At 51.6% G+C, this 25,698-nt stretch overlaps 3 protein-coding genes across 12 annotated transcripts in view; 2 read left to right on the forward strand and 1 right to left on the reverse strand.

Annotated features, from left to right (window-relative positions):
• STAB1 (stabilin 1) overlaps positions 1–277 on the forward strand; it is a 29,105-nt gene extending 28,828 nt beyond the window's left edge. For 6 of the 8 annotated variants that reach the window (XM_089919441.1, XM_030762382.2, XM_089919446.1 and 3 more), the window contains one exon: positions 76–277. In XM_089919441.1, coding sequence (XP_089775567.1) covers positions 76–144 — 69 coding nt within the window. In that variant the 3' untranslated portion in view covers positions 145–277. The remainder of the gene's footprint in view (positions 1–75) is intronic. The other 2 variants (XM_089919444.1, XM_030762383.2) reach the window with 1 other exon arrangement.
• Positions 146–17,708, reverse strand: NT5DC2 (5'-nucleotidase domain containing 2). Of its 3 annotated transcripts, none has more exons than XM_089919463.1 (14): positions 17,383–17,708; positions 4,670–4,854; positions 4,453–4,527; positions 4,134–4,189; positions 3,899–3,992; positions 3,569–3,697; positions 3,396–3,456; positions 3,209–3,311; positions 2,985–3,086; positions 2,696–2,777; positions 987–1,073; positions 751–891; positions 602–666; positions 146–393 (listed from the first exon to the last, which is right to left on the reverse strand). In XM_089919463.1, exons 1-14 carry the CDS (start codon positions 17,600–17,602, stop codon positions 252–254), a joined length of 1,542 nt encoding a protein of 513 aa, XP_089775589.1. In that variant the 5' UTR covers positions 17,603–17,708; the 3' UTR covers positions 146–251. The 3 variants fall into 3 exon arrangements, with proteins under 3 accessions (XP_089775589.1, XP_022428638.2, XP_022428639.2); XM_022572930.3 differs by having other exon boundaries at positions 147–513; positions 17,383–17,706; XM_022572931.3 differs by having other exon boundaries at positions 166–482; positions 17,383–17,707.
• A 2,029-nt stretch (positions 17,709–19,737) lies between these two features.
• Positions 19,738–24,221, forward strand: UQCC5 (ubiquinol-cytochrome c reductase complex assembly factor 5). The gene is made up of 2 exons (XM_022572934.3): positions 19,738–20,005; positions 22,814–24,221. Exons 1-2 carry the CDS (start codon positions 19,855–19,857, stop codon positions 22,903–22,905), a joined length of 243 nt encoding a protein of 80 aa, XP_022428642.1. The 5' UTR covers positions 19,738–19,854; the 3' UTR covers positions 22,906–24,221.
• The last annotated feature ends 1,477 nt before the right edge of the window (positions 24,222–25,698 follow it).

Consider the following 25,698-nt stretch of genomic DNA (forward strand, 5'->3'; position numbering starts at 1 on the left):
GTGAGTGCGGGGGCTGGGGGCTTGGGAAAGGGGACCCAGGGCATGGTCTCAGTCCAGCCACTAACAAACATACAGTCCTCCCCTCAGGACGCGCTCCTGGAGGACGACTTCCCTGACACCCAGAGGATCCTCGAGGTCAAGTGACGCAGCCGGTGCTGAAGCAGAGGCATGAGCAGGAGGGAGGCAGCTTTTATTGCCCAGAGCGGGTGGGACAGCAGGGGCTGGGCCTGGTCCACACAATAAAGGTACCCTCAGCGGATGTGGGCCATATCGCCAAGGAAGGGTGTCTTCATGCATCCGGTGCAGAGCTGATCCATCCAGAGCGGTGCCTCGTGCTGCAGGGGCGTGCGGCGGGGGTAGAAGGTGAAGTCCACGCGGTAGTTGAGCAGACAGCTGAGGGAGGCCATGTAGAGGTCGGAGAAGCGCACCAGGCGCCGCGAGAAGTAGGTGGGGTTGTGGAAGGTGCGAAAGATGCTCCCGAACTGCGCATTGAACAGGGCCTTGGTGATGCACCTGGGGAGGGAGATGTGGGCACTCGTGGCGGGGGGGGGGGCTCCTGAGGGGGCTAGGCTGGGGCTCCTGCCCAGGCCCCACCACTCACCTCAGCTCCTGCCGCTCCTTCATCCAGGCGGCCAGCACCTGCCGAGACTCAGCATCCTGGTAGGTCTGGGGGAGACAAGGGTTGCTCTGGGTGTGTGCGGCCAGGCAGCGGCCCCCCACCTCCCTGCAGACGTCCAGCTGCCCCCGCACCTGCATACGCTCCAGTAGCCCCGTGAGCGCCTGCTGCCACGTCAGCGAGTGCATGTACTGCTCCGTGTTGATGATGCGAATCTCTCGCTCCAGCTCAGGGATAATGGCACCTGTGCGCCAGCCGTGACGCAGCATGAGATCCTGTGGGGCAGGGTGCAGGGCAGGCAGGGCTCAGTGCCGGCCAGGAGGTCCCCCTCCCCTCCCCACCGCGACCCATCCCCGCCTCCCGCCCTCACCGCGAGGTCACTGTAGAGATGGTCTCCGAAGTAGAGCACACGGGGGCCTCGCCATTCCGTCAGACGCAGGAAGTCAAACAGGTTTCCCTGGGAAGAGATTGGGGGTGGGCGGGGGACCGGGCTAAGCCCAGTGTGCCGAAGGGGCTCCCCCAGGGCTATTCTCCACCAGTCTTCCCAAATCCTAATCCCCAGAGGCAGCAAGGCCCCTCTAGCCGGATGCTGGGCTGCCCTTTCCCGTGGCCTCGCTGTCCCCTCCAGGCTCCGGAAGGGGGTCTGCCTGGGGCAGGAAGGTCTCCTACAGGCCTGGCCTGGTGCCCTGGGCCTCCCCTCCCCGTGCCCTCACACCCACCCAAGCTAGGGATTGAGTTCACTCTTTGTGGGAAACAAACTGCAGCAGTGACCCCATGGCCCTGAAGCAAGCAGGCCACCTCAGCCTGAGCCCAGAGGGACCCAGCAGACCAATGGCAGTCCTCACCGTGAGGCCGCCTGCCCCTCCTGCGCCAAAGCTGGGGAGATGAAAACAGCCAGGCTCAAGCACAGCAGAGGAAGCTGGCAGGGGAGCAGAAACCGGGGCAGGGGTTGTGGGCGGGGGGCGGGGCACAGAGCAGGAGGTACAGCAGCCTCCACAGGGCAGGCACCCACAGCCCAGAAATGAGAATATACACCCAGCAAAAAGGAGTTACTAGAGGCAGTCTGCGGGCGTGAGAGGCCTGGGGAGGTGACAGCCGTGGGGGAAACAGGTAGCTGTGAAGGGCTTAATGTCAATGAAATAAGCTCAAGCAGAGAAGGCGAGGAGCAGGAGGGAAGCACGAGCGGGCGGGGCACTGAGGACGTGCCAAGATGACGAGAACCACGCACACAATGAAATTTCAGAACATCAGGCATACAGAAGTCTAAAGCCTGCCAGAGAAGAAAAATCAGTGTTCCCCACAAAGATGCGTGACCCTCCTCAGGCTCAGCCAGGATGCCAAGACAACAGGGAGCATCAGCCTCAGAGCCGAGGGGTAAAGCTGGTGCCCAAGGGGGCCACCGACAGTTGGGGGCCAGCAGGGTGGAAGGCCGAGCGGTCGGCAGGGGTGAAGGGCTGGGACCTTGGCACTGGGCGGCCCGAGGCTGCTCCCTGTGGCTGTCACTGGCCCGACTGCTGGCTTCTTCCCTGCCCCCAGCTTCTGGAACCTCCATCTCCAAGAAGCCCAGCTCAGCCAGGATTTCCGCATTCCACCCAGAGCCAAGTGCCTTAATCACCTCCTGCTCACAGCCACCTGACACTTCCCCACCAAGCACAAGGCCCTTCTCACCCTCCTAGCCAGCCAGAAAAGGGGTCTCCTCCGAGGCCTGTGCACTGCCCCCACCAGCCCAACTCAGGGGCCCCAACCAGGCTCATCTGGCTGCAGCAGAGTGCTCAGCCCGAGGCAAAAGCAGGGCCATTTATTGGGCACTTGGCGAATGCCCCAACAACCTAAGAGCTTCACACCACCACTCAAGTAGAGTATTATACCTCTTTTACAGACGAGGAAAGCACAGCACAGAGAGGCCAAGCAATTGGGCCAGGCCCTGGGAGCCACTTCCTGTGAGGGGACAGAGCCACAACAGAGGTGTGGTGGCTGGTCAGGGCCCAAGAGGCCGTGCGGCAGCCCCGCCACAGCCTGGGGCCGTGGCTGGGCCCTGGGGTCCCTACCAGGTACAACTCCCACCTAGATGGCTCTCACCTGCCGATAGATCTTGCCCTTTTCCAGGCGGGTGATACGGTCCCAATGCAGTGAGCCCTTCTCATCAAGTTTTCTGAAAGGCCTAGGGTGGGTTGAAAGGCCTAGGGTGGGGTTAAAGGGCCTGATTTCCAGTCTGTGGCAGGACCACAGGCTGGACACCTCCCACTCTCCAAAGACCCACCTGCTCACCTGCCCATCAGCAAGGGGGTGCCCCCACCCCAGGCACACAGGGCGGCAAGCAGAGGCCAGTCCCCGCTCCCTGGGCCCATCGCCCCTGCCAGGCCCATACTTGCGCCGGTCGGTGAAGAAGCTGGGCTTGTCTGCCTGGACGATGACCACGTCGAAGAGTTGGCGCCAGTCGGCACCCACCATGTGCCGCATCCCCTTGTCCCTGGTGGGACAGAGTGGGACAGGTGGCAGGTGTCTGAGGGAGGCTCCAGGCCTGCCCACCCCAACTCAGGCCCCTGCCCTGCTCCCTCCTCCCACGGGTTGGGGGACACGGGGGGTGCTCACACGAAGCTGAAAGGACTGTTGGTGATGAGGAACAGCTGTTTCCCGTGCGCCACCAGGCGGCTGAGGACGGCGAATGTCTCATCCCCTCGCAGGATGTACTTCTCTAACGGGGGGAGATGGGAGCTTGTGAGGGCCAGCCCTGCACCCTGCCCAGGCAGGCCGTAGCAGGGCAACCATCCCCCCTTACCCATGTCCCGCTCGATCCACTGGTACATAAGGCCCTTCACGTGCACATCTCGAATGGCGTCCTGGGGGCAGTGGAGGGACAGTGAGGCCACAGTGGAGCCCAGGAGGACCTGCCCTGCTGTGGCTGGACTTCACCTTCCCTGCCACACTGGGAGGCAGGCCTAGCGCCCTCACCGTCACATCCTTATAGAGGTGTGCTTGGTCAAACTCCAGGCCATGGCCCAGGAAGTGGTCCACCACGCAGGAGAGCAGTGCCATCTCTGGCAGCGAGAAGATGTCCATGAACTGCTTGATGGAAGGACCCTGAGGAAGGACCACTGACTCAGCAAGCCCCAGCTCCGGAGACCCAAGAGCTCCAAATATGTCTTGGGACACTGGTGGAGGAGCACAGCCTGTGGGTCAGGGCTGGCGCACCAGGGTGTGGGCACTGCCTCCCAGGGAGCCAGCACCCGCTGTGAGGTCATGGAGCTGGCTGCCCCGGGCAGTGGCAGACGGAGCGAGTACCTTGCCATAGAAGCCACTCATCTGGTACAGTGGGATGTGCTGGGTGCCCCCATATAGGTCGATCACCTCTTCGTCTGGTACAGGCTGAAGGCCCCTGGGTGGATGCAGAGATCACCAGTCCAAAGTGGTCCTGAACCCGGGCCACGGTGTAGGGTGGGGGACCGTGGGGTGATGCAGGACAATGTGGACCTGGAGCAGCAGGTTGGGGTGGGGTCAGGGCAAGGTTAGCACTGACCTGTAGGCTGTCCCCAGTTGCACATAATGGAAGGCATCAATCTTCATCAGTAGACTCTGAGGGCACCAAGGGAGTAAGATGGGCAATGAAGGAGTTTCCATTAGCTCTGAGCCAGCCTTTGCTAGCCCCCTTGCCGAAGCCCCAGTTGGATGGTACCAAGGGTATCATGTGCACGCCAAGAGGAAGCTACAGCTTTGAGGCCAAGGGAGTAGAAAGATGAGCACCGCCCCCGCCCGCATAGGAGATGGGCGGCTAAGGAAGTAGTTCTGATATACATCCAGTCAGGAGGGGCCAGGGAGTCAGCGGTCTAGCCACTCACCTTCTGAATATCATAGTGGAGGCCACGGATGGCAAAGCTGGGGTTGTAGTCATACTTTCGAATCCCCTCCGGGTACTGTCAGGGGAAATCAGGTCAGGCCTGAGCCAGCAGTACTGACAGACCTGCTGGCTGGGCAGCTGCCTCAGGGGATCAATTCAGCCACCCATCCAGGGGCGCCCCATGATCCGGCCTGGGACCCCTACCTGTCTGGCCTCACCTTGTAGTGCTCAATCAGGATGTCACGGGCGGCAGTGAAGATCTCTGGGTGCAGCGTGTCCGCATACTGGGCCAGGGTGTAGTCATAGTCGAAGCCGTAGACCTCGACATCACGCAGGCTGATCTCGTTGTTGGCATAGATGGCCGCTGGGTTCAGGAGACTGCAGACCTCAGGAGGCAGGAGGTCTAGAGGAAGGAGGTATAAGTATAATGAGGATGATCAGGAAACACCCTAAAATGGTACTCTTAGCTCAATGCAGCATTAGGTCAAACTGAGGCTCAGAGAAAAGTCACTCGCCCAGGGTCACATGGGTGGGGTAAGGACCCTATGGGTCCTGGATTATACCACCGCCTGCAGCCTACCAGTTGCTCTGAGCCATGCCTCCTCCAGACTCTCATAAGCCCCATGGGACACCTGGCTATGCTCTGACACTTTCCACCTTGCCTGAAGCTGGGGTTGGGACTTAGGAGAATTATCAAGGTGAGGGGTACTGGGTAGCTCCGCTGCTGCTCAGGGCCCCAGCTCTGTGCACCTGCCACAGGTCTCACAGTGAGGTCCCTCTAATCGGATTTCAGCTGCCCACCAGTCCACGTAATGACATTCACTGCCCCTGGGACCAAGCAGGACCCTGTGGGGCTCCTGGGTACAGAAGCCTTTCTGTCCCCCGTTTCTTGTTTATAGGGAACAGACTCCAGCCTCCATGACCTTCCTTCCCTGGGTTCCAAAGGGCAGATTTGAACAGCTGCTAGTAGGGAAGGGAAAGGATGGGGAGACAAGGGAGGAGCAGCCAAGAAACAACCTGAGGCAAGATATGAGGAACCAGAGAAGCTCATCAAGATTAGGAGACCAGGGCTTCCCTGGTGGCACAGTGGTTAAGAATCCACCTGCCGATGCAGGGGACATGGATTCATGCCCTGGTCCGGGAAGATCCCACATGCCACAGAGCAGCTGGGCCCGTGAGCCATGGCTGTTGGGCCTGCGCGTCCGGAGCCTGTGCTCCGCAATGGGAGAGGCCACAACAGTGAGAGGCCCGCGTACCGCAAAAAAAAAACCCTGCCTCTTGGGACTTCCCTGGTGGTGCAGTGGTTAAGAATCCACCCGCCAATGCAGGGGATACGGGTTTGAGCCCTGGTCTGGGAAGATCCCACATGCCATGGAGCCACTAAGCCCGTGCGCCACAACTACTGAAGCCCACGTGCCTAGAGCCTGTGCTCCACAACAAGACAAGCCACTGCAATGAGAAGCCTGCGCACCACAACGAAGAGTAGCCCCAGCTTGACGCAACTAAAGAAAGCCCGCGAGCAGCAAGGAAGACCCAGTGCAGCCCAAAATAAATAAATTAAAAAAAGATTAGGAGACCACCTGAGACAAGATTAAAGGAGTGCAGACCCTGCACACACCCTAATCTTAACAGCAACCCCACCCTTGAACGACTGCTATAAAAACTCCTCACCAATTCCTCCCCGGTTGGGAGATAGTTTTTTGGCGCAGGAGCCTGTCCCCCTTTGCCTGCCAAAGCAATAAAGCTATTCTCTTCTACTTCACCCAAAACTCTGTCTCCAAGATTCGATTTGGCACTGGTGCAGGGAGGCTGAGTTTTTAGCATCAAATTTGGCACCCAACATGGGGCTGACTCGTGGACAGTCCTGGGGCGGGCACGGCGGGGGGGGGGGTTCCCTGGCTTGATTGGATGCTCCAAGATTTTCTCCATGCCAGCCTCATTCAAGAGTGGAGGGCTGAAGAATTCCTTTGGAGACCAGATCACCTGGGACCCTTGTCTGGGAAGGCTGAGCCCCAGTCATACCCCATCGGCCATGCTGGCAGCTGGAACTCCGAGGTGGGACGAGACAGTGGAGGAGTGGTCCCTCTAGGGACCACCCTAGCAGCTGCCGAGGTCATCTTCGCCTTGAGGATGTTCCTCTCTTCCTCCTGCCTGGACCACCCTGGACTTCCTACTCCAAGGAATTATTTTGGGGAAGCATAAAAGTAGCATTTGGGATGTCACAACACCTCGGCTAGCATTTGGGGAAGTCCCCCAGCGTGTACTCTGTGGCCACTTTGACCCTGTCCATTTGGGGGAACCTTGGTTCCCATTTGGGGGATTCTCCATTCCAGGAAATCCCATTTGAGAGGCGTGCCACTTGGGCAGAGGTCACGGGCTAAGTGGGACTTGGAAGCCCATTTCGTTTTGGTTTCTGTTTGGGTTTTTGGTTTCTTTGGTTTGAGGCTTCTGTTGCTGGCTAGGATTTTGGTTTGTTCTTGGTCTGAGCGTGAGTGTTCTTTCAATCAAACATGGGAAGTGCTTCTTCTTCGATTCCATCTGATAGTCCCCTGGGGAAAATTCTGGCAGACTGGTCAACCTATAGCTATCAACCTATGACTAAAAAGAATGAGATTCTATTGTAATTCTGTTTGGCCAATGTACATTCTTAAAAGTAAGGAGAGGTGGCCTTTGTGTGGTAGCCTAAATTATTATTCTATTCTTCAGCTAGAATCCTTTTGTCACAGGAATGGAAAGGCTGGGAATTCTCTCCACTCCATCTGGGCTAGCCACTCCGGGCTCTCCAAGAGCCAACTCTGGGTTTGTTCTTTTTCAAGAACTGAGCCAATCTGTTTGGAAACCTTTGTCTGGGAGTGGAAGCAGAATTTTTAAACTACACCTCCTCTAATTATCTGTGTGGCCATAGCTTATCTGTCGTTTGTGCTTTTATGTGTATTGTTTTGGGGTGAGCCACTCTGACTTGCGCAGGGTGGGAAAATTCTACCTGCTCATTGTGGGCCACTTTGAATTCTCTGTCCGGGAGTGGAAATGGAATCTTTGGGCTACGCCTTGTCTGATCTTTCGTTTGTGGGACCATGTTTGTTGTTTGTATGTGTGTGTGTCAGTACTTGCACTGACTGGTTGAGACATCCTTCGTGAATAACAGAGCTCACGTGTGACAACATCAGTGTATCCTTCCCTATTGCGTGGGGCTTTGCCTGTGGAGGAATGTTGGTTGGGATTTTCCCTTTTGGACTAGCCTTGTTATAGGTGACCAGAGCTCTGTTCAATCTCTGTACCCCACCTAGGGTATTTTTACAAAACTAGGAGCTCTTCAGCTATGCTCCCGTGAAAAGGAATTGGTATTTCTTTCCCCCTGTGCCTAGGTCCTCAGGAACACATGTTATCTAGACCATCTCTAGTTCCTGAGACTGAAGAAAAAGGGCAGGGGAAAGAAGGCCTTATTAAACTCAAGTGGAAAAACTGTGAGATCTCTGGTTCTGTCTTTATGTAGGAGCTAACTTGTAAATGAGCTCTGTTTAATTGACTTAAAAGTAAGAGCTTACAAGTTAAATCTAAATGTCTAAAAAATTGGCCAATATAAATTTTGGACCACACGATCTGGGAAATAGTAGTGAATTGATATGTTACTGAAGGTAGGTTAAGCTTGTTGGTTTAATTAATATAGACATGTCTTTAGAATCATCAGTGTTAAGTAAAGCAAACGAGGTTAAGAGTTTTTAGGTAAACTCTTTACGAATAAGTATTTTAGGAATGTCTACTTAAGAATAATCTCTCCAGATGCTTGGTAACTTAAAATTGTAGAGTTGTGCTAAATTAAGTTAAATGATGGAAGTTTATTGAATAGGTAGGCCATTTCCAAGTAAAATAAGATACTGAAACATTAATTACTGAATACTGGCTTCCCTTTGCAGAGAGACTAAAGGTATGTATGAACTAAAGGTATTTGGTGCCACCCTGTGATTCTTTATAAGAAAGCACATGTCTGGGACTTCCCTGGTGGTCCAGTGGTTAAGAGTCTACCTTCCAATGCAGGAGACGTGGGTTTGATCCCTGGTCGGGGAACTAAGATCCCACATGCTGTGGGGCAACCAACTAAGCCCACACGCTCTGGAGCCCGCATGCCACAACTAGAGAGAAGCCCCGCACGCCGCAAAGAAGAGCACGCATGCCACAACTAAGACCCGACGCAGCCATAAATAAATGAATGAAGAATATTAAAAAACAAGAAAGCACATGTCTTTAGAAATTATTGGTATTTATGTTTATAAATCTACAGAGTGCTGAAGACAATTCACGGTTGCTTAAGGAAAGTAGGTTGTGCGTTTTGAACAAAAGATGGTATGAGGAATGGCACTGCATTTTCCTAAGGAAAAAAAAAAGTGATTTTTGCCCTAGAGCTGGTTGATTTTGAATGGAAAAGGGGCCAAATGTTTACAGAAAGTTGTAGAAGGTCTGCAGAAAAGGAAAAGGAAATTTAGTTGGGTAAATGAATTTTGTTGGGAGTGGGCTGGGACAAGACTAGATTTGGTTTCTTCCTCTAAATTTTTCTTGAAATAGTGCTTTTGATAACAGCTTGTGAGTTCCTTTGCCTTTAAGTGATCTGTATTCACCTTTAAAATCTTTTCACTTTGGTTAAGTAAATAGCATTGTTTGGCAGTTTCTAAAACTTCTTTTGACCTCCAGCTAACTCTGAGATGCTTCAGAGGGCCCCTGAGGCATTTCAGAGAGGAACATTTAATTAAGATTTGGTACGTTAAATCAAATGTAGTCAGTTGTAATTCTGGTTATTGTAACCAAGTTTCTTTATCGATTACATTGTAATCAGATGTTTAACTGCATCCTTTAAGTCCTTCTGTCATTTATAGACAGTGATTGTACTCTGATGCTTTTGCAGAAGTGCTTCATCTTCAAGATTTATGCGAAGGACCTTCAGACAAATACAGGTTTCTCATAAATGTCATATCATACCACTGAGCTGGGTCTACTGCTTAAGGCACATGTACAATGCTCGTGTGACAACTGGGTATAAATGATAAAATGTATGTCCTATAAAATGTTTCCTCACTAATATACCTCTGAGCTTGTTCACGATACCTGATCAGTTTTCCCCCAGTGTGGCTTAACTAGGCAAATATAAAGGAGGCCTAGCATGGAGGGACATGATCTACAACCAGGTCAAACAGCTGTATCACCCCGGCATTGAGGGACAGCTATTTTGATTATCAATGCTTTCTATTGAAAGATTTGCAATCAGAGGGAAAATGATGGAAAAAACCTGCATGAATTGAGGTGTGGGGAAGTCACTGGCTTATACATGGTTTAACTTTAAGAAAAGGCCTGTTTTGTGGCCTTTCAGACACGCGTTGTGCATCTGCTTTGACACTGAGGAGGGGAGTGCATTTGAAAGTCAAAATGGAGTAACTATGGTAAAACTAACTGACCATTGTGTATGTGATTTCGGACATATTTCTGTATTGTTGCAAACTTGAATTTTCTGAGCTACATCAGACTTGGGATGCCACAAGGATTTAAAAATTTCCCCACCCTCTTCAACGAGATTTTGGCTAAAGATTTACAAGGATTGCACGTGGATCAAGGTTGAGTAGAGGCCTTCCCAGCCAGAACAGAAAAAATATTAGAAGTGACAAAAGCTCTTCTTAAGGACATTATTCCTAGGTACAGCCTTCCCTCTACTATTCAGAGTGACCATGGATCTGCTTTCATAGCAGAAATAACACAAACAGTAAATAAAGCTTTAGGTATATAATGGAAACTTCACTCAGCATGGAGACACCAATCTATGAGAAAGGCTAAGAAGATGAATCACACCATGAAGAACTTTTGCTAAGCTATGCCAGGAAACTCATCTAAAATAGAACAGGGGCTTGCCAATTGCTCTCCTCCATATGTGTGTGGCCCCTAGAAGCAGGCGAGGGTTGAGCCCTTAAGAAATTATATACAGGCGACCATTCTTGGCTCCTAAGAGTAAAGAAAGAAAAACAGTTCATGGTTCTGGGAAAGTTGGACAGCTGCATGTAAATCAATGAAGTTAGAGCACACCCTCATACCATGCACAAAAATAAACTAAAAATGGCTTAAAGACTGAAACGTAAGACATGACACCATAAAACTCCTAGAAGAGCACAGGCAAAACATTCTCTGACATAAATCGTACCAATGTTTTCTTAGGTCAGTCTCCCAAAACAAAAATAAACAAATGGGACCTAATGAAACTTACAAGCTTTTGCACAGCAAAGGAAACCACTCAAAAAATGAAAAGACAACCTACGGAATGGGAGAAAATATTTGCAAATGATGAGACAGACAAGAGTTAATCTCCAAAATGTACTAACAGCTCATACAACTCAACAACAAAAAAACAAACAACCCAGGGAATTCCCTGGAGGTCCAGTGGTTAGGACTCTGCACTTTCACTGCTGAGGGTGCGGGTTTCATCCCTGGTTGAGGAACTAAGATCCTGCAAGCTGCACAGTGCGGCCAAAAAACAAACAACAACAACAAAAAAAAAACAAAAGAAAGAAAAAGAAAAAAAAACACCAATCAAAAAATAGGCAGAAGACCACAATAGACATTTCTCCAAAGAAAACATTTAGATGGCCAGTAGGCATGTGAAAAGATGCTCAACATCACTAATTATTAGATAAATGCAAATCAAAACTACAGTGAGGTACCACTTCACACCAGTCAGAATCCCCATCATTAAAAAGTCTACAAATAACAAATGCTGGAGAGGGTGTGGAGAAAAGGGAATTCCACTCTTGGTGGGAATACAAGTTGGTGCAGCCACTATGGAAAACAGTGTGGAGGTTCCTCAGAAAACTAAAAATAGAACTACCATATGATCCAGGAATCCCGATCCTGGGCATATACCCAGACAAAACTATAATTCAAAAAGACACATGCACCCCTATGTTCACAGCAGGACTATTCACAATAGCCAAGACATGGAAACAACCTAAATGTTCAACAGATGAATGGATAAAGAAGATGTGGTACACATAAAAGATGGAATACTACTCAGCCATAAAAAGAATGAAATAATGCCATTTGCAGCAAACATGGATGCAACGAGAGATTATCATACTAAGAGAACTAAGTCCGAAAGACAAATACCATATATATCACTTACATGTGGAATCTAAAATAGGGCACAAATGAACCTATCTACAAAACAAACAGATTCACAGACAAAGAGAACAGACTTTTGGTTGCCAGGGGAGAGGTGGGGAGGTGGGGGAGGCAGAGGGATGGACTAGGAGTTGGGGGTTACTGGATGCAACTGTTACATTTAGAATGGATGAACAGGGACTTCCCTAGCAGTCCAGTGGTTAAGACTTTGCCTTTCAATGCAGAGGGTGTGGGTTTGATCCCTGGTCAGGGAGCTAAGATCCCACATGCCTCGTGGCCAAAAACCAAAACATAAAACAGAAGCAATACTGTAACAAATTCAATAAAGACTTAAAAAATAAATGGTCCATTTAAAAAAAAATCTTAAAAAAACAAAAAGAATGGATAAACAACAAGGTTCTACTGTATAGCACAAGGAACTATATCCAATCTCCTGGGATAAACCATAATGGAAAAGACTATAAAAGAATAATGTAGGGCTTCCCTGGTGGCACCGTGGTTAAGAATCCGCCTGCCAATGCAGGGGACACGGGTTCGAGCCCTGGTCTGGAAAGATCCCACATGCCACGGAGCAACTAAGCCCGTGCACCACGACTACTGAGCCCATGAGCCACAACTACTGAAGCCCACACGCCTAGAGCCCATGCTCTGCAACAAGAGAAGCCACCACAATGAGAAGCCTGCATGCCACAACAAAGAGTAGCCCCTGCTCGCTGCAACTAGAGAAAGACCGTGCACAGCAGCGAAGACCCAATGCAGCCTAAAAAAAAAAAAAAAAGTATATATGTGTATAACTGAGTCACTTTTATATACCAGAAATTAGCACATGGTAAATCAACTATACTTCAAATAAATAAGTTAAGCAGTATGTACAACAGACTGGTCAATTGTTAACCGCTAAGCATGAGTTTGTGTCTCACAGGTCTCCCCTCGCCTGGAAGCTCCCTTTCATCCCTTCAAAGCAGGAGACAGGGTGCTGCTGAAAGTGTGGAAAGAACAAGAACCTGAGCAGCAGCTTGAAGAGAAATGGAAGGGAGCCTATGATGTTCTTACCACTCATACCTCTCTGAAATTGGATGGAGTAAAACCATGGGTACATCACACTAGAGTAAGATGATCACCAGAGACTGACCAGCCACGCCCGCCTACAGCCAGCAAACAAGACTCCTAAGAAGTGGACATCTCACTCTTTGGGAAACCTTAAGTATTTGTTCCGACAAGTGTAATGAAGTTTTGTTTTCTTATTCTTTCTCATACCTTTTACTTTTCCCCACAAAACTATAGATTCATATGCTGATTCTCTTGATAATTCTTAACTGCTGGATATGTGGTGAGCTTCCTATTTCTGAGTCTTCAGGATTGACTTGGTGAGTTTTCCCCCTTACAGGGAATTGTTTGGAAACAACTGGCTACAACAGCCCAGTTCCAGACTGGGTTTCCGATTGATTCTCCTGAATTTCTAAGGAAGTGAGATCTACACCATCTACTAAAGATCCAGTTGTCACTCATTTTACCTTTAACTTGGGTCTGTTGCACCAAAATGGCGGACTAAGGGATTGAGATCTTAATCATACGGGACTCCTCGGATCCAGGACTAGGAATTCAAGTATTTCTAATATTTCTTTCTGTTTCTTTAATAAATTTATTTATTTATTTATTTTTGGCTGTGTTGGGTCTTCGTTGCTGTGTGCAGGCGTTCTCTCCTTGCAGCGAGTGGGGGCTACTCTTCATTGCAATGCACAGGCTTCTCATTGTGGTGGCTTCTCTTGTTGCAGAGCACAGGCTCTAGGCATATGGGCTTCAGTAGTTGTGGCATGCAGGCTCAGTAGTTGTGGCTTGCAGGCTCTAGAGCTCAGGCTCAGTAGTTGTGGCGCACGGGCTTAGCTGCTCCGTGGCATGTGGGATCTTCCCGGGCCAGGGCTTGAACCTGTGTCCCCGGCATCGGCAGGCGGATTCTTAACCACTGCACTGCCGGGGAAGCCCTCTAATATTTCTAATTCGGTATCTATGCCCCGTTTCAGCAGGAAGTAGCCTGAGTGGCCATCACCCTGTTCCCTGAAAGAGTTGGGGAAAGATAAAACTGAAGCGGGGATTAAAACCAAGTCCCTCTGCCAAGTTTATGATTAACATTTCTATCCAAAACGATTATTCCTTATCTTGTCCAACATCTGTTCTCCTCAAGACTGAGGAGTATCAAAGAAAAGGGGGGAGTGAAACCAAGCAAGACCCTGTGGGGCTCCTGGGCACAGAAGCCTTTCTGTCCCTCATTTCTTGTTTGTAGGGAACAGACTCCAGCCTCCATGACCTTCCCTGGGTTCCAAAGGGCAGATTTGAACAGCTGTTAGTCGGGAAGGGAAAGGATGGGGAGACAACGGAGCAACAGCCGAGAAACCACCTGAGGCAAGATCTGAGGAACCAGAGAAGCTCATCAAGATTAGGAGACCACCTGAGATGAGATTAAAGGAGTGCAGACCCTGCTCACACCCTAATCTTCTCAACAACCCCACCCTTGCACCATTGCTAGAAAAACTTACCAACTCCTCCTGGGTTGGGAGACAGTGTTTTGGGGCAGGAGCCTGCTGCATCCCCCTTTGCCTGGCAAAGCAGTAAAGCTATTCTCTTCTACTTCACCTAAAACTCTGTCTCCGAGACTTGATTCAGCACTGGTGTACAGAGGCCGAGTTTTCAGCATCACCTCTAGGCAGGGAACATTGCTAATTATGACAGGTGGGACATGTGGTGGGTTCTGGGTCATTACCCAGGCTGCTCTCCTCTGAGGATACAGTCATAGCCACCCCAATCCCCTGGCTGCTCCCTAGGAGGCTGAGGGTTCCCAGGCTTATCTGCCTTTGTTTCCCCATCTGTGCAGTGGGGGAGGTGGACGGGGAAAGGGCACGGGCTTTGAGGTCAGAGAGAGCAGACCGAGCCCTCCCTCGCATGGCTGTGACCTCAGGAAAATTACCACACCTTACCTTTTGGGGCTCAGTTTCCTTGTCTCTAACGGGGGAATAAAAATTGTACCAACCTACAAAATTAAAAAGAGGGTCATACAGAACGTGCTCTGGGCAGCATTCCCACCTGGACCCGTGGCAAATGTAGGATTAAATGGGCAATGCACCTCTGGAGCCCACATTTCCCTGTCCCCAGTTTCCCTCAAAGAAACGGGTTGCAGGGAATCAGAGGGGAGCAGGCAGAACTAGGTGCACACACAGCACACTGCCTTGCAGGGGCTCCAGGTGGCCCCGTTCCTGAGACCTCTAGCCTGTGGCTGAGGCCCAAACAGCCCAAGCCTCCAGTGAATTAATTTTTGTCTCAGACACAAGTTGTGATCTTGAAGCAGAAGCCCTTGGCCATGGAGCAGACATTTGCCTCAGAGGTGCCTTTGGAACACAGGCTCCACACCCATCCCCTTTCCTTTGGAGACAAGTACAGAATGTGGGTGGGGGAACAGGTGTGGCTGGTTCCTCTGGTGGCCCTTAGGCCTGGAAGAGCAGCTGCTTCAGATTCGTGGGTGCAGATGGAACACTCCTCACCTGGGTGCACATGAGACACAGCTGACATCAGCTCTCTTATGAAGCTGCTTCTGAAATGTCCCTTCCCAAGGTCCTGAGTTCCTGGGTGCCATCTGTGACTCTCAGCACAAAGCCCAGTAGTTCCCCAGGAGGGCAGGGGTCTGCTTGGCTCTGCAGCCCCTTCCTGGCACTGAGTTCTGGCCAAATCCAGGCTTTGGCCTCTGCCCTTGAGGATACTCCCAGGGATGGACAACCCTCCCAGAAACAAAGCAGGATGGGGAAGCAGCCCACAGGCCTGGCCTCCTGACCCAGCTTCTAGACTGAGAAAACCAGAAGGCCCCAGTTTCTTCCATAGGGCTGTGGTGGTGCATGGGGCCAGGTGAGGAGATATGCCCCCCACCTGCACCAGCCTCCCAAATTCACTGGTCTCACTGTCCAGCCCCCACCTTCCAGGCCAACTCCTCTCAATGGCAGCCATGAGACTTGTGGGGGCCATCCTCCCAGCTGCTGCTGGTGCCTTAGAGCTCACTCCAATCCCATGAGGTGATCACATTTATTCCTCCACCATCCAGAGGAAGAAACTGGAGTGCAGGGAGGTAAAGTCACTTGCTCCAAACCATCTAGCAACAGGCCATGGAACTGAGATTTGAATTCAGGTCACCCTACCTGCCTCAATCACTTTGCCCCTCCGCCTAGCCTTCCAGTGTCACCACACTGAGGCGGGGGGGGGGGGGACGGGGGTGGGGGCTGGCCTGGGGCCTGGCTCCCCGGCAAAGTTTTGCCCACAGGCATCAGCATGTCTCAATGTCCAGAATCTCCCCCAAGAAAACCCAGCCAGAAGGGGATAGTTAGGGCCCAGGGGTGCAAGGCTGGTCCATCCCGGCACTCACTATGGCATCTTGGAAATGACCTTGCCCTTATCACATCAAGAGGAGCTTGGGGGGGTCTCTGTGAAGATCTGAAGATCCAAGTGGGCCCTGAGTGATAAAGCCCACTAGACTTCCCTATGTCTCTCCCCCACACCTACAATGCAGGCTTCTCAGGCTGCTCTACTGAGGGTCTTCTCGAGGCCCAGAGCAAAGACAGGTCCTTAAACGGCACCCCATGTATGCCCAGTCCACTGGGTGGCGGGGGGAGGCAGGGATGGTCCTGATAGAGGCCCAAGGGCTTCAAAACCACCAGTCCTCAGGGCTTATTCTGCCTTCAGCTCCTCAAAATGTGAGTCCTGTCCACCCATACTACTCCCAGGTCTCTACACAGCTGGAGTGCAAGCCCTCGTTCAGGCAGTTGGAATCTTCCAGACAGGACCACTTTGTCTTATAAGATGACAAAAGCTATGTCACTCCCAGAGGGGCTCCTCCTGAAGTTGCCCCATCCATTCCTGGACTCTTTCCGAGTCAGCACCACAACCCTGTGACAAAGGCCCCAGGACTGTGTTTTCCGATGTAAGACACTGAGGGACCGAGAGGAAGAGACTTGCTGAGCGCCACCCAGCTGGTCAGCCCCAACCACAACTGTCTGCTAAAGAGGCAGGGCCCCAGAGACCAGAACGAATATCCAGCCCTCTGGCCTCACCAGGGTGCTCTGGGGCCTCATCTGCCAGTTTTGCAGAGGGAGAGAGGATAGAGGAGTAAGTGCCCTGGCCAAGGAAGCAGCAACCCTTCTGGATTCCAGGGGACTTGGGCGACTTGGTGTCGTTTCTCCAAACAACGCCTTCCGCTCCTGAGCTGAGAGCGCGAGACTCCAGGGCGGAATCTAGAGACGTCCGAAGAGTCTAGTCGGCATCTTTTGAGTCAGGAGTCTCTAGGAGCCCGCTTCGGCCAGCGCCGCCGGCTGGCTGGCTTTGTCCCCAGTACTCCCGCCCCAACTAAAGGCCCCGAAGAGAACAAGGGGTTGGGGGCGTTTCCGCTTCGGCCTCCCAACAGGCGGGACCCTGAGGAAAGACGGCGGGGCCCGCCTTCCGGCGGCCGCTACAGGAACCCCGAGCTCCTGAATACTGAACGGAGGAACAAACCGCGCACCCGCCCGCCTCCGGGAGTCCCCAGAAGCCCCCAGGACCCTCCGCCGGAGTCCCTCCCGAAGGGCTGCCCGGCCTTAGGGCTCTGGGGCCCTGGCGAGCCCCACCACGGCGCTCCCCGCGAGGAGCGGCGCCCGGGACGACTCGGGAGCGGTACCCTGGAACTTGGTCCGTCGGTCCATCGCCCAGGCTCGCGTGTGCCGCCGAGGGAGCTACACGCCCGGCGCTCCTCCCGCTCGGGCTCACCTACCGTGCACCAGTCTCCGCATGTCCTGGTATCGAGCCCACAGGTGTGCGCTGGGCTCGGCGCCGCCGGCGGGCGCCAAACGCGGGGCGCCGGGGCAGTGGGCGCCGGGACCCGGAGGGCCGCAACCAGGACAGGAGGGCGAGGACGAGGCGGCTCGCGGGCCGCCGTGGTCTCGGCGCGGCAGGCAGCGCCGAGCGGCCGCCCGCAGCCCCACACCCGCCATGCCCGCTGCGCGCCGCCCGCGCTGCCCTCAGCCCTCCGGCCCGTCCGCCGCCCTCCTACGGCGCGCCCGCCACCGTGGCCGCGTGCTCCTTACAGCGGCCGGCCAATGGGCGCGGCGCGCGGAGCCCGACCGCCAATGGGAGCGTCCCTATGTCCGGGGGGCGGGAGGTCCCGGACGGGGCGGGGCGGGCTCCCCGACCCCCTCCCCCAGTCTCCGGAGTGGCCCAGGAGGACTCTGCGCCCCCCTTCGGAAGCTACGGTGGCGATGGCGGCTCCTTCTTTCCTCCCCTAGGGAGGCTGGCGGGCCTAAGAAAGGCCGTCCCCGCGAGGCTCCGGACGGCCAGGGCTCGGAGCGGAGAGGGCCAGAGCGCGGCGGGTCCACCCCGGCCCCCCGGTCCTCTGTCTCTCCCTCTGCTCCCGGGGCCTCCCGCCCCTTCCCCCACCTCCTGTCCTTCTGACCTCAGATCCTCTGCCCCTTCCCCCAGTCCTGCAGCGGGGGTCCTGTTCCCCGCCCCTCGCCCCTGCCGGTTCTGCCCGCGGACCAGAGACCGGCCCGTTTCACTCACGTCTCTGGCGGATAGAGTCCTTCCCGCGCGCTCCCCGCTGCCAGCCCCACGCTGCGTGAGACCTCGGGACCGCAGCGCAGCCGACGACCGCTGACGCAGACGTCGCTCCCTCTTTGTGCCTTATACAGATGACCTCTGTTAACTTGGAGCGAGGTGGTGGGCCAGGGGTCACTGTGCTTGCCTGGTTCCTACCTCAGCAAATGGCCGCACCGAACCGCTCCATTCCTCGCTTCCCCACGCGGGACTCTCTAGCTCTTCTAGCAATATCACCAGGATTTACAACGAAATTCCTCTTTCCTGCTGGGAACCACTCTCCACCCGCGTGTATTCCACACAGATCCGTTTTCTAAGTCCACATGCGCATGTGCTCTGGGCCTTCAGTAGGCTGACCCTGCACCCGTGGGCCTTGTCGGTGGAGAGCTGGCTAGCTAGACACTGTTTCCGTGGGATGCTCCCCGCGGTGTCCTCGCCGGGTCTAAGGGTGTACATTCCAATATTCACTGCACCTTGGCTGAGGACCTACAGTGTGCCAGCCCCTGGGCCAAGTGCTGGCACAGGATGGAGGCCATAGGTGGGCCCGTGGGTGGGCGGCTGCCCTCCCCACTCCCAGGGTCCCAGTGAGCTAAGTGTGCGCTGGGGGCTTAGCCATATGTAAGCCTCGTCTGAGCGGGAGATGGGTGCTCTGTGGTGTCCAGCCCGCAGAGCCACCAAGAGAAGCCAGAGTGAGCACCAAGCCAGTTGTGTGTGCATGGTTGGGTGGGGTTGGCTCCGGGAGAAGGCAGGTTATCCAGGTTATCCAAGCTGTAGCTTGGACCTGGCAGCTCAGCGGCGGACCCTACTACCCTTTTCAGAGGCGCTGCTTGATCTCTCTTCTTTTTGTACATTTTGTGTCCACGTTACCAAACTCTCTTATTGGTTCTAAGCTTTCATTTGACTTTCTTAGATTGTCTAATAGTCCGGGAATAACGGGAAGTGCCCCATACAGGATAGCTTTTCTTAATTTTATGGTGGTTTGTCTCAGATGCTTACTTAGACTTTTCTTGTGATAATGACAGTTAGCTTTCAACAATGCACCTTATTTTTAGAAGCCTAGGCATCAGTCTCGATCTCGAAATAAATGAAAGGCGTTGTGTAATTGCATTTTAGAGCATGGTGCACTACCCGTTTAGTAGTCCATCATAGAGGGTCATCACTTCTACTAGGACTTTAAGAAAAAAGATGGCGGTGGCAGAGTAGGGGGCGCGTCCGCCAACTCCGAATACCAGCTTGCACAGGGGAGGCCGCGAGGCGGGGCCGGACCGACGCCACGTGGGAGGCCCCGCCCCTTGGCCCGCCCTGCCTCTGGAGCAGAGGAGTCTGCGCCAGCTGGTTTAGGCCTCACAGAGCACGCGCACTCCGCCGCATTCTGATTGGCGGACCCACGCAGCCCACCGCACTCAGATTGGTGGAGCCGCTCCACATTCTGGGTCCCGAGCTCAGCGCTGCTCCTTACCCGTTCCGCTCCTCACCTCCTAGGAGGTGGCCCAGGGCCGGGATCGCACGGCTACCTGGCCGCCGGACTCAGCAAGGACGGGCAGGACGGCGACGGCTTCGGCTTCGGCTTCATCCGGGAGCTCCAGTCCAGGAACTGGGACAGCTCCCGTCGCTCTTCGTTCCGCCGTACCCTTCTCCACGACAGCGGTCCGGCATGTTTTCCAGAGCCCAGGTGAGGCGGGTTCTGCAGCGGGTGCCCGGGAAGCAGCGACTCGGCGTCTACAGGTTCCTGCCCTTCTTTTTTGTCCTGGGAGGAACGATGGAGTGGATCATGATTAAAGTGCGCGTGGGCCAGGAGACCTTCTGTAAGTGGGGGTGCAGAGCAGCCTCTGTTTCATTTCAGGCAGGCGGGAGGCGGCGAGGGAGCCGTTTTCCTGGGGGCTGTTCTCAGCTTGTAGACCTCTCATTCCGCTCAGCGCTGAGGTGCTTTTACCCTGGTCAGAAGGGCGAGTGCGGTTCCCTTCGTTGGGCGGTGGAGATCCGCCTGGGCTCTCCTGTAAGCGGGGCGACAAAGGCACATTGGTATCCGATCTTGAGACCTTCCCTGCACTTTGAGAGGAGGGCACGTGACTCCACTCAGGACGCCCTCCTTTCAAGCCTGCCCTTCGGCCATGCCGGTGACACTTTTCGGGCCTAAGGAATAGACTTCTCACAGCACCTAGAGGCGGGTGGGATCTTGAGGATTCATGGAAGTTCCTAACTGGCCAGTCCAAACCCTAGAGGGAACTTGGTTGGCCCGGCTTAGCTAAATACTACTGTCTTTACTGGCCAGTCATTGGTACCAATGCCCAGCACTACAAAAAGTGTGTCTGGCATTGCTTTGCTGAGCACTAGCCTGGACAGGCTAGTTCCTCTTCCAGGAAGACTTCCCTAACCCCTAGGCCCTTTCTGCTTTCTCCCTCTCCAGAAACACAATCACTTGTGAATCACCAACCCTCATTTTTTAAAAAAAAGTGCTTTCTAAAGATATTTAATCCTACTGTGTTCACCCATTCCTTCATATTTAATGAGCACTGATGAGAGGATATAAGGTGGAGGGCCCCCACACCAGAAGAGCACTAATGGGAGAGACAGATCATACAGTTACTATTAAGTGTGATCACTGCTGTGGGGGGAAAGTTGGGGGAGCATGGGAGTCCTGGGTGGGGCACCTGAATTGGACTAGGTGGTGCAAGGAAGGCTTCCTGGAGGAGTTACCATGTCAGGTAGGGTCCGAAGATTGAGTAGGTGTCAGCCAGATGAGGGAAACCTTTATGGACTTGAAAGTGTCTTCTGCCAGTGGTAAGAGCAAACCTTGGGGCCTCGGTGTGAAAGTATGCTGCTGTGTTTCAGGGACTGAAGCAGGTGAGCAGAGTGAGGGATGACGTGGTTAGAAAGGTGCCTGGGCAGGGCCACAAAGGGACTGAAGAACCAACAGTGTATCCCACAGGGCTGAAGAGTTTTAAGCCGCAGCTGGTGAACATATGTGGAGAATGCTTTCTTGTGGAGGGCGGATTGACAGGAACACTTAGGCTGTGTGGTTGTCCAGATTTGAGATGGTGGCCTGGACTAGGGTGAGATGCCAAGAAGTGGGCGGAGTTGAGAGACACCCCAGAGGTAGTACTAACAAGGGCTTGGTGATTGACTGCACTCAGGAAATGAGGAGTGGCGGCTTCTGGTAGGGCAGCTGGGGCAGGGGGAACACAGGCAGGACAGTCCTGGGCTCCATTTTGGACGTGCTGAGGGGGGAGATGGTTATACAGAACTGAAGCTCAGAAGGCAGATCTGGGCCTCAGATCTAGGTTTGTGGGTCATTCACAAGCTGATTGTGATGAAAGTCAGAGTTTAAACCCCAACATTTTAAGGGTGACTAAGAGTGACCAGAGAGGCAAGAAGGGAAACATGAAGGGCTTGTTATCACAGAAGACAGGAGGTTCAGGAAGTTCAACTAAGTGAATGGGAGGTAAGCCCCCTCTCCCCTACCAGGAGAGACTTGAAATATGCAAATACTGATCAGGAAAGAGAGGGTGGAGGGAGGCTGGAGATACCTTGGCCCTTGAGAAGGTGGGAGAGGATGGGACCAGAGCAGGGCAAGGAGTAGCCCTTGGAAGTCAGCTGGAAGAGTTCTTTACTGATGACTTTTCTCTGCGAAGAAAGTTCACGGCCATTTCGGGGTGGGTAAAGTAGGGTCGGTAAAGTAGGGTCAGGGCCATGGCTGAAGAAACAGGACTGCCAGGCATCACAGTGGACCCAGTTAGATGCAACAGTTGGGCCCACAGTGCAAAGCAAGCAGAATGAGGCATGGAGAAGTAAGTTGGATTAATCTGTAGTTTGGGTTTTGAAGGTATATCAAGAAGTTGATATTGATGAGAGGGAATTTCAGCTGATCTGGGCAGGAAGAGAGGACAAGGGCCTGAGGAAGTTGGTGAAGGTCCAAGGACAGAAAGGTAGTAGAGGTTGTGGTCAGAGCAGAATGAACTTATTGCTTCAGAGGAACACTGCAAGCAGATGGTAGAAGTTGAGAAGTAAGGAAGATGAAGGGGGCTGGTGCTTCATCTCTGTTGGGGGTGGTGTTGCCTGGGAAGATGGCACAGGACAGGGTCAAGGAACCTGAGCTAGATGCCAGCATTTTCAGAGACTGAAGGGGAGTGATGGACAGCAGGTGCCAGTGCAGAGAAGATGGTGGCAAATGGCACAGGACCCAGAGGAAGAAGGTGGAGAATCAGTAGTAGTCTGGAAAAGCAGCAGCTGAGAACAAGGAGACTGCCCTCATCTCCCAGCCCTCAGTTCCTGGGTGTGGCAGAGGGAGCAGCAGAGAGCTATAGGGCCAGAAGTGCCTCTGCAGGGCCAGTTAAGAAGGATGATTTCAGAGAGAAGTGAAATTGCTAAGGGCTGTGCTGGGACATGACACTATCTTTGAAGACACTGACTCTGACCCTGCTATTGATATTGAGAGCTCCTTTAACACAGTGCTCATTTAAATCAAATCTTGTTTTAAGTTTATTCTGGCATTGAGTTAAGCCTTAATGTTGATATTCAGGTGACAGATCTAGACTATTGGTTAAATTACTCAGATATGTATTTTTAATTCCTTAGTCTCTTGAAAATCTAAATAAAATCTTTGTTTGATACAGACGATGTCTACCGTAGAAAAGCCTCAGAAAGGCAGTATCAGAGAAGGCTGGAAGATGCATCAGAGACTGAACTTCAGCAGTCAATAAAGTGAATATGAAACTTTACTACTGGTTTCAACTCCTTTAAAGACGTACTTTTCGGGTCTCTTGTTCTTACATAGAACTGCCTTTACAAAGAACTTTTATAGTTTTCCTGTCTCTGCTTGGATACTTCCCAAGTCACTGATGGACAGCACTTGTGGGAAAATTATTTCCTACTAAAACACACCTACCCATTGAATCTAGTCCATGAAACATTTCTAAACAATTCAAGGATCAATCAGGATGCTTTTCAGTGTAGCCTGAATTGTTTGTGAAGTCCTTTGTTTTAGGTAACAAGCGATAACCTTATTTAGTTTTTTGCAGAATTCAGACTTACTATGAATAAAAGTTATCTACTGTAGGATCATTTAAACGAGGATTATTATGCAGACTACATTTCTGCTAGCTACCAATTTGTAAACATTTTGTTAGAATGTGACCGTACGTTATTCATGTTAAGTGCTCTTGTGAACACAGACAACCCCTTTCCTTGCTTGGCTCCACTAACATACAAGGGCTGGACCTCCATGAGGACTGGGGAGCGACACGTTTCACTCCCCTCTGAGATGAAGATGTTGCTTTCATCCAGCTGCTAAAGATAAAGACACTGCTCCTTCCCAAAGAAAGTGAATCTTCACAGCATAAAGCAACCATAGACTTGAGCTAAATCAGAGGCTCAGTCTATAGGGAGAGATTTTCCAATCTGACCCAGAATAAGTTTGGATCAGTTGGTAGAAAAAGCAAAGGCATCTTTCCATGTTTGGATAACCATATCCAACATCTTTTCAAACAAGAAAATATATACATATTAAAGAAGACTAAGTTTCAAAATCGTTTCTAACTGTTGCTCATGAACACAGAAGCAGATGCTTAAGGCCACAGGGTATCCTCAAGTTAATGATATCTGCCACAAATTGTTCTAAGGGATTTTTTTTTTTTTTCTAATTTAAGTCAGTCCATTTATGTTAGAACCAATCCAGTATAATTAAGGAGCCACTGACTACTCAGATCTCATTAAAGCACTAATGAGTCACTGCTCAGAGGTGGCTTGAGTATGAAGACCAGTGATGACCAACAGCACCAGGGAGAGGAAGGTAGTCCTCATGTGCGCTTTTGTTACCTCAGGCATTCCTGGTGACCCTAAACCTCATAGTTACTTTTAGTGACTAGACTGCTGCATAATGAATTTAAATTGTGGCCTTAACTCCCATTTGTTCCCCCAACCTGTTTTAGAAGTTTAATATTTTGTACCTATGTAAAGAGCATATGTAACATACATACCTTTTACAAAGAATAGTTGTAAATGCTAATAAAACCATCAGCTAACTTCTGTTGTCTGCTGTGGTTTCCTTCCCTGGCCTATCCTGCTGCCTCCATCCCAGGGAGAATCTCTAGTCTGAAATTTGTGCTAAACTTCCCTAGAGTTTTCTTCATCTTTCTAAAATATATGTATTGGAGTGCCAATTTATTTAAGACAATGAAGCTTTGAAGACAACACAACAATGTCTGACTTCAAGGCAAGTAGACTAGCAAAGCAATTAAAATTGAAGATACTTTCAAAGCATATTAATTTGGATGCTACAGAACTAATTTTTGTTAACCAAGGTGCAAGCTTTTTAACTTTGCCTCAATTTTTTAACAGTTCTACTAAGGAATATAACTATCCCACTTATCAGACACTAGGATTATTTAAGGGAACTTAAATAATTTAAACAGCAATGCTCTCATATGCTGCTTACAGAACTGCAGTGCCCCCTACTGTGAACTACAAGGCAAACAATTTAATAACTTGCATTTCAAAAACCACAATACTTCAGAATGACAAAAATCTAATTAGCATTTATTGCTAGAAGTCTACCTCCACTGGGGTGTTAGACAAAGAACATGGGCCTTGGAGCTTCATTTTATCATCTGAATGGATAGGGAAAGTATTGGGTTGACCAAAAAGTTCATTCGGTTTTTCCCGTAAGATGGCTCTAGTAGCGCTTAGCCGTCTTTAACTTCATTCGAAACAATTTTGCTAGACTGTATTGTGACAGGTCTCATATCAGCGTGCATTAAAAAAAAAAATCAAAATTGGTGAATTTTTGTGCAGCCATTTTAATATTGAAGATGGAAGCAACATTTTCCGTGTATTATGCTTTATTTTTTTTAATATAAATTTTATTTATTTTTGGCTGCGTTGGGTCTTTGTTGCTGCGCGCGGGCTCTCTCTAGCTGTGGACAGTGGGGGCTACTCTTCGTTGCGATGTGAGGGCTTCTCCTTGCAGTGGCTTCTCTTGTTGCAGAGCACGGGCTCTAGGCGCATGGGCTTCAGTTAGTTGTGGCTCATGGGCTCTAGAGCACAGGCTCAGTAGTTGTGGTGCACGGGCTTAGTTGCCCCGAGGCATGTGGGATCTTCCCGGAGCAGGAATAGAACCTGTGTCCCCTGCATTGGCAGGTGGATTCCCAACCACTGCGCCACCAGGGAAGTCCCTGTGCTTTATTATTTCAAGGAAGGTAAAAACGCAACTGAAACACATAAAAAGATTTGTGCAGTGTATGGAGAAGGTGCTGTGACTGATCGAACATGTCAAAAGCGGTTAGTGAAGTTTTGTGCTGGAGATTTCCCGCTGGACAATGCTCCACGGTCAGGTAGACCTACTGAAGTTGATAGTGATCAAATCGAGACACTGAGAACAATCAACGTTATACCATGCGTGAGAGAGCCGACATACTCAAAAATATCCAAATCAAGCATTGAAAATCACCGCTTGGTTATGTTAATTGCTTTGATGTTTGGGTTCCATAATTTAAGTGAAAAA

Source organism: Delphinapterus leucas, chromosome 10 (genome assembly GCF_059928025.1).
Source record: "Delphinapterus leucas isolate spDelLeu-1000000601 "Yukka" chromosome 10, BTC_Dleu_Yukka2, whole genome shotgun sequence".
NCBI lineage: Eukaryota > Metazoa > Chordata > Mammalia > Artiodactyla > Monodontidae > Delphinapterus > Delphinapterus leucas.